General features: G+C 37.1%; 1 protein-coding gene across 1 annotated transcript in view; it reads left to right on the top strand.

Moving 5' to 3' along the window:
* The first annotated feature begins 466 nt into the window (after positions 1-466).
* Positions 467-8,101, top strand: part of ZBTB41 (zinc finger and BTB domain containing 41) — a 14,487-nt gene continuing 6,852 nt past the window's right edge. Inside the window, exons 1-5 of the mRNA XM_010168669.2 lie at positions 467-1,657; positions 3,476-3,683; positions 4,423-4,492; positions 6,888-7,035; positions 7,704-7,833. Of these exons, the coding sequence (XP_010166971.1) occupies positions 535-1,657; positions 3,476-3,683; positions 4,423-4,492; positions 6,888-7,035; positions 7,704-7,833 (1,679 nt within the window). The 5' untranslated portion in view covers positions 467-534. The remainder of the gene's footprint in view (positions 1,658-3,475; positions 3,684-4,422; positions 4,493-6,887; positions 7,036-7,703; positions 7,834-8,101) is intronic.

Below are 8,101 nucleotides of genomic sequence, written 5' to 3'. Positions count from 1 at the left end.
GGCGGCCTGGGCAGCCCCGCCGCTCTGGCCGGCGCCGGGCGGGTCCCCGAGCTGGCCCGAGGGGACGGGCGGGAAAAGCGGGAGGGTTGGCTGCCCGCCTTGGGACTCAAGGGAAAGCGAATGCCCTTCGGCGTAGTAATAATAACAACAGTGTCCGCCCATCCCGGAGTGTTCCGCGGGCTAAATGCGTCTGGGGGACGAGCAAGACCAGCCCCAGCCGCCTCTTTAGGTCTAATAATAGGCGGTGTGGGTGCCCTGGCTGGGAGCAGCGTTATGCCATGGTCTGGAATGGGAAGTGATCGAGATTTTAGTAATTTAATAAAAGCTTAAGGTAATCAAAACTAAGAAAGAACTAAGCGTTAATTAAAAAAGAAGTTACGGTTAAGTGCTAAGAGTAACTTTTATCATAATTCTTTTGCAGATTATGAAATTACTGTTACCTGTTTTCTCAAAGTCTGGAGCAGAACCAAGTCTTCACGAGAATTTTTTGCCAATCACCTATGAAGCTCCTGATTTTAAAGTTGCTCTTCTGCAATGAAGAAAAGGAGACGGCTCGCTGCAAATCTAAACGAAAAGGTTCATCTTGGCCATGAGAAAGATACTTCAGAACAGATTCTTGTAGTAGACTGTGCACAAGAAATTGTCTCAAAGTCTGCAGAAATAGCTCCTGCGGATCAGCTTGAATCTTCTCAAGAACTTTCACCATCATCAGAACAAAGAAAGCTCCTAAGCTCTTTGCAGTATAACAAAAATCTACTTAAATACTTAAATGACGATAGACAGAAACATCCATCATTTTGTGATTTACTCATAATTGTAGAAGGAAAAGAATTTAGTGCTCACAAAGTTGTAGTGGCTGTTGGGAGTAGTTATTTTCATGCCTGTTTGAGCAAAAATCCAAGCACTGACGTCGTCACATTAGATCACGTAACTCATTCTGTCTTTCAGCATTTGCTTGAATTTCTCTATACCTCTGAGTTTTTTGTATATAAAAATGAAATTCCATTAGTGCTGGAAGCAGCAAAATTTTTAGACATCATAGATGCAGTGAAGTTACTAAATAACGAAAGCGTTTCTAACGTAAAGACTGATGTGGTAACTGATGCCCCTACACCAGTAGAAACACTCAGTGAACTGACAGGTAAACTATTAAATAGTCATCAGTGTACTTTTTGTGGTAGAAGCTTCTGCTACAAGAAGTCCTTAGAAAATCATTTGGCTAAAGCCCACAGATCTCTTTCACTGGAAAGAAAGCATGGAATAAAAATGGTTGAGAAGGCCGACTTTTCCACTAGACGTTCCATGAGAAACCGTAAATGTCCAGCTAAATTTGATAACAGTGACAATGAAAGTGGTGATGCCTCTGACAGTAATTTGGAAAAAGTCAGTTCTGACAAGGAAACTTCTGATAGAAGTGAATTTGGAGACAGTGAAAGTGAATGCCATGCTGATGAAGAGGAACAGGAAGAGGAAATGTCAGGTGAAGATTCAGAGTCTGAAGAACAAAGTGAAAAAGAACAGAATGATACTGAAGAGGGTTCCGAGGCAGTTGATTCAGTGGGAAATATTCCTGAAGGCTTAGCTCCAGTCATCATTCAAAGCAGTAGCAAAAAACTATTGCAATGCCCCAAGTGTGACAAAAAATTTGATCGAATAGGTAAGAGCAATAGGTCGATCTGTTTCCTTTTCACCGTGTGGTGGTGCTGTTTATATGGGAAATAAACTGAGCTTTTTCTCTGTCTCAGAAAGTGAAGATCAGAATTTCTGGATCATCTCGCTGATCCACTATGCTGCTAATTTTTCAAAATGTATTAAGTTGTTATGACTGTGGTGCTAAACAGTTTCAATAAATGAACCGAGTACATTACTTGAAAAATCTGCAAATGCTAAATTTATTTCTCTGTCACTGCTCTGGATTCTGGTTGTTAGTATGGTATGTAAAAGCACCACTGAAAAAGGAGGGAAATACAGCAAGATATTAAATGATAAATTGCACAAAGTCTGAAACTTGTATTTTCTGTCAAATTAATTTTAAGTAACAAAGCTGTCATTATTGCTGAAGTAAAACAGCACATTGTCAAACAGCCTGAAATTCTTCTATTCTGCATGTTGTGTAGATGTGTAGGACCTAGTCACTCTGACTTCTAGCTTGATTTTTCTGGTCTGTAGTTTACACCAGGTAATACCTCTCATCAGCTTAATATGGTCTATTAGGATTGTTTATTTTTACAGTCAAATCTAGGTGTATAGTTACTCGGGATAGCAGAAGAGTAAAAAGTCCAGCTTTTCTGTCCTGCTTTCCCACATTAGAAGTAAATTACTACTGTACCCTAGAATTTTACTGTTCTTCAGCTGGAATAAATGTTGAATTATGGTCACATGAGATATTCACTTCCTTTCAATCATGGACATTAGGAAAGAAACAGTTCCTCATAGTGTTAAGCGTTTTTTGGTGGTCTTACAATAGATGCATTGTATCTTTCATCACTTTGAAATTATAGGAGTTTATGAAAATGGAGTGCTGCTGATGTGTGTCTTAATTCCACTCACACAGTGTGCTCAGCTTGTTGAAGTGAAATTAATTTTCGAAGGCCACAAATTGTATCATAGAAGCTATTTAACGTTAAAAATATGGAACTTGGCTGTACTTACAATGCCATATCTTAAAATTAAAGCAACATAGGAATTTTTTTTAACTTGAGAGCTTTGTTATTAATATTGAAAGACTGCTGTGCACAAATAAGTGGCATGTGAGCATTTAGTATTTTTTTTTTCTTTATCTAACTCTGGGAAGTATGATGGATATTCTATAGAGAAAAAGAATTATCTATTAAAGCAGAGAGCCTGCTATTGACTTTAGGTAGGTAGGTCCTTGGTGTAGGACTGGTTTTTATCCTCGGGGGGGGAAAAAACTGGCAAACAGAAGAGGGAATACAAACAACGTGAAAGAAATGGGAGAGTAATATTTTTGTTTATAGCAATATCTTGGGTCCCAAATACAGATCATTTGCAAGAGTCTGTATCATTCATTCAGTGTTTTGTTATTTGAAAGTACCTTAAAAATACTAGTTTGTTGCAAGGCTGTTCCCTGTTCTGAAGAGATACTTCACAATCAGTGTAATGAAAGAGTAGTAGTATAACTTTCAGTACTTAAGAACAGAATATGCAGGAGGGTTGAACAAGAGGGACTTGTAACCCTTGCACAGATGGAACAGTAATGCAGAGCTCTTTTATTTTTAATCTTTATCTTAAAAATAGTTAAGGTGGAAGTGTGTGAAGGAACCTTGGATCAAACACGTATGTCATGGCCATGCAGTTTTCAGTGGTGTAAACCAGTGGAAATCTTTAGATGTGTGTGGAAGGCACTTAAATCTTGACCACATTTAAGAGAGATACTCTAGAACAAACCCCAAATGTGTGTATTGGAGATAATACCTGTGACAGTTGATGCTAACTTTTTGTTGTTGTTGTATAGGGAAATACGAGAGCCATACACGTGTACACACGGGTGAGAAGCCTTTTGAGTGTGACATATGTCATCAGCGCTATTCAACAAAGTCCAACCTGACAGTGCACAGAAAGAAGCACTCCAGTGATACTGAGTTTCATAAAAAGGAACACAAATGTCCCTACTGCAATAAGCTACATGCAAGCAAAAAGACTTTAGCAAAGCATGTGAAGAGGCAAGTATGAGCAAGTTTGTCTCGTGTTTCTGAAGAATCATTTATTTCAGTTCAAAACCAAAGATAAATGTATGTATGCACACAGCATACTGTGCCCTATTTCTATAACTGTTTTGGGTTTTTTTCAGATAAGTATCTTTTCAGAGGACACGGGGATTAGCGATATCAACTGACCTGCCACAGGGAGTGCATAGGGACTGACTAAATAGCAATGGCAGTTCTGTGGGAGTTCTACCATAGGTTTTTACTATAAGTTTTAGAATGCTCAGGTTAGCTGGCACAGTCAGTCAGAACACAACAGTCTTAATTACCTGTGTTGCTTTTAATTTGGAGGAAGAATAAAATACCTTCTTTGGTTTTAGATGTTGATGCTATACTGTTGATAATAGATGGATAAACCATTTCCATGCAGATTCTTTTAGGTGAATAATTTGCTTGTGACAGATCCAATTATAAGGTATTATTTACATACCACTTTTTTTTCTTTCATTGTAAATAGCCATAAACCATTATAATTGAAACTGTCTTACCAATTGTCGTATGAGATTCTAGAGGAGCCCATAGTCAACACTGCTTGCCAGTTACTTGTGCCTTTAGAATTTTTGCATCATCGGTATTCTGTTCTGCTGGTTGGTGATCAGCTTTCATGACACATGAAGTTTAGAAATGGATATTTAGTATTTGGGTGATCTTCATCCTAGAAAGTTATAACTACTTTCAGCTACTGTCTTTCTCCTAGGTTTCATCCAGAGAATGTACAAGAATTTCTTTCCATTAAGAAGACAAAGAGTGAAGGTTGGAAATGTGACGTAAGTAACACTTCAGTGCTTTTGTTTTCTTCCTATAGCTACTAGGTTGTTTTGTGACTTGAATACTTAAGCGAAAATATGGTATGTGTTTCTGTGACATCTCTATAAGCTTTGTAAGTGAGGGTATAAATTTCCTCTTTATGTCCTGATTTAAAGACCGAACTTTATTCTGTATGTACAGCTTGTGACCAAGTAGATAATACCAAATTGAGTTCTAAAATAGTGTAAGGCATTATCTTTTCATGCGATCAGCTATTAACTGTTGTGAAAATACATCAATTTGCAGATTGATAGACTTGGTTGTTATGAATATTTTAGAACTAGAGTATTTGTTCTCCCATTAATTATGCACATCAAACAGTGACCGTAAGGTACCTATTTTGGAAGGCTCTCTCAATAGCGAGGAAAATATATGTTAAATAAGAAACACTTTCTTATTTAGCTGCATATGCACATCAGCAGAGTTGTAAATTTGTACTAAATTTATCTCTAGCTGTAAAATCGTAGAATCCTTTCCTTGATTTTCCCCAGGAGAGGTGTATGTGCGGAAGTACATCTACTGTAAAAAGGAATTTGTGGAACTTCAATTCTCTATCTGTCTGCTGCCAAATAGTGTTTTGAGGTTTCAAATGTGGGTTTGTTTGGGGTTTTTTGTTTTTAAGGATGTGAGTTTACTTTTTATTTTCAGGGCAGTTGTTTTGTTTATGCGAACTGCTATATGCCCCTACATGTTTGTAATATTAGATGCCACAACATAATTACTAATCTTGCTTTGTTTATGAACTTCCACTTATAAAGGTGTAGTAGGAGGTTGGCAGATGTCACCTGTAGGAATTTGTAGTGTTCATCTGCTGGTGATGGTACCATGGTTGGAAATACTACGTGGTTGACCAAAGGGTGTTATCTTCTAGGTGAAGTTATGATGTGTGAACATATTACAGATACTATTTGTTACTAAATAAGAAACATTTTACTAGTGGGACTCAATCGTGCAACATTGTTGATGTTGGTTTCTTGGGAAGTACCCTCACTACATGAATGATTTGGTGAACTAAACTTTGTGGTTTGTTTTTTTAAAAAGTGAGTCGCTGCTTTTGTACTGCTCATGCACATTGAAAATGGACTTGAATTGAAAGCAGGAGCAGAATTTTAGCTTTTAAAGCAGTTGGAGAATAAGCAGAACCCTTAGGAGCTGTGACTTTGTTTTCAGATTGTTTAGTATGTTCTGAGGGCTGAAGTGCCACAGACGTAAGCTGCAGGATTCCTTCAGGTTGTTGGTTTATGCTGTAGTCCATGTGAGCACCAGGATTGGGGGACCATACTTTAATCCTTGAGGAATATGAACAAATTCACAGCAACAGTCTAGTATTAATAGTAGAGAAAAGCAAGAAAGCTATTATACTTTTTACACATATGGGATTTTCTTATATTTAACATTAATGAGTTTTTAAACAAGTAAAGCTGTTGCTTCGGAGTTTTTGAGGCTAAAAGAGTGTTATTTAGGTGTGTTCCAAGAAACTGATTGCACGATTTAATGTATGGGAGTTAGATAGTACTAAATTCAGCTACTATAAACAGTGGCAACAATTTCACTATGAAATCGCTGAGCAGCGTGTTGATTTAGGTTAAAGCATAGGACCTTGATGTTAAATTGCAATACCTAGTTTGAATACATAACTTGGAGCTCTGGCTTCAATTCTGTAATTGAACTGCACGCTTACTTTAATGACTACTAGTAATTCTTGAACACCTAGGTTTTGATTAATCTGAAAACAGTACTAAAAAGCTCACATAATTTTAACATGGCAAAAGTTTTGTATCTCTAAAATATATTTTGAGTTGTATTTCTTTGTTGGTATTGGCATTTTCTCTTTAATACATGCTGTCAGAGAATTTCCCAGAGGAAATAAAGGAACAGGTATGACTCTAGTTCTGCAATAGCTTATACTATCACAGCTTTACCACAGTCCAGTTGAGCTGTTTCAGCTTCCAAATAGCCAAAGCTATTTGCTTTCTTTCTGTCGGGTTATTTTCTGCTGAGATGCTGTGTTGAAACACCCTAGCAAAAGAGTCTGGTAAGGACTGGAGTCAGTAGAAGGAGGTGGGGGTGGGACATTTAACTGTATGCAGGAGTTGCCAGTAGTTTGATTCAGACTGCCATGGATTGGCATCCTAATTGATATAGTGCAATCCAGTTGAGTTTATGTAGAAAGCAGATTTTTTGATGTTGACTGCAAAGCTTTACAAGTTGGGATAGGGTGTGCTTGTGAATAATACATATTTAATCTTACATTGCTGCAGAAAGCACATGAACTAAACTGTTAAAGAGTTTATGAATAGGGAAAAAATCTGGTTGTAAGTGATGTATCTTTGACAAAGTGTATTATCATTTTAGATTTGTAAGAAATCTTTCACTCGAAGACCTCATTTAGAAGAGCATATGATCCTTCACTCTCAGGATAAACCTTTTAAGTGTACCTACTGTGAAGAGCACTTTAAATCCCGATTTGCAAGACTGAAACATCAAGAAAAATTCCATCTCGGTATAGAAACCTCCTTCTGACATGTAAACAATAGATTTAAAGTAAAACCTTCCTCCACCACTGTATGTCCTGATCAGTCTGGTTTCCACCCCCACCTCCTTTTCCAGTTCTCTCTTTCCCAGTTTTGTGGAGCAGTTGGTGGGGTTTTTTTGTTTTTACTTTTCTGTTCAACTGTCTTTTTGAGGCTTTGTGTTGTACATAAATAAATTACAAATTCTGAAGGGGAAGAAGAATTAAAATTAGTTTTGGTTTAAAACTTTTTTGCATGAAATTGGTTCTCAACTATAGAGTCAGATTCTTCCTGAAGTTTTCCAAATATCTTTTTCTTTCCTCCTGAAGTATTCCAAAGACATTTTCATTACTGATTTCTGCCAAGTAGGAACTAGATTGGTGATAGTGAGGGGAATTTGGTTTTTTGGTCTCAATGGGCTTAATTACTTTTGACTATTAATTCTAAATTTTTGCTTTACAATAATGAAATTTGACAAAATACCAGGTATTAGAAATAACTTAGTCTAATTAAAGTGTGCTGACTGTACTAAACATTAGTCATTTGTTAGACAAAACTTTGCTTTGTAAATTGATCAAGGTTTTCACAAGTAACCAGTCTGTGCATCTTGTTTGGTTTAACTGACAATTAATAATACTATGTGTCTGCCTCCTTGTAGGGCCTTTTCCTTGCGATATTTGTGGACGCCAGTTTAATGATACAGGAAATCTGAAGCGCCATATAGAATGTACTCATGGAGGAAAGAGAAAATGGACATGTTTCATCTGTGGAAAATCCGTTAGGGAACGGTAAGGAGTTGCATGACTGCTTGAACTTCAGCAGAACAGAGAAATATTTAGCGTGCTTTGTTTGATTCTGAGTATGCTTTAGCTTTGAGTTTTTAACATAAATGAGACCATTTCAGAGGGCTAGTGTATTAAAAGGTAGTGTCAGAGCCACAGTAGCATGTGATTTTCTGATGATCTCTAAAATTAAGGGTGACAACTCTAGGTAATTATGAGGCAGAACTATATTAAGAAAGTCTTACCTTTAATTCACTTCACTTAGGGATCCTGT

Source organism: Antrostomus carolinensis, unplaced genomic scaffold (genome assembly GCF_000700745.2).
Source record: "Antrostomus carolinensis isolate BGI_N321 unplaced genomic scaffold, ASM70074v2 scaffold36025, whole genome shotgun sequence".
Taxonomy (NCBI): domain Eukaryota; kingdom Metazoa; phylum Chordata; class Aves; order Caprimulgiformes; family Caprimulgidae; genus Antrostomus; species Antrostomus carolinensis.
The sequence above is the reverse complement of the archived record's forward strand: the minus strand, read 5'-3'. Positions and strand labels throughout refer to the sequence as shown.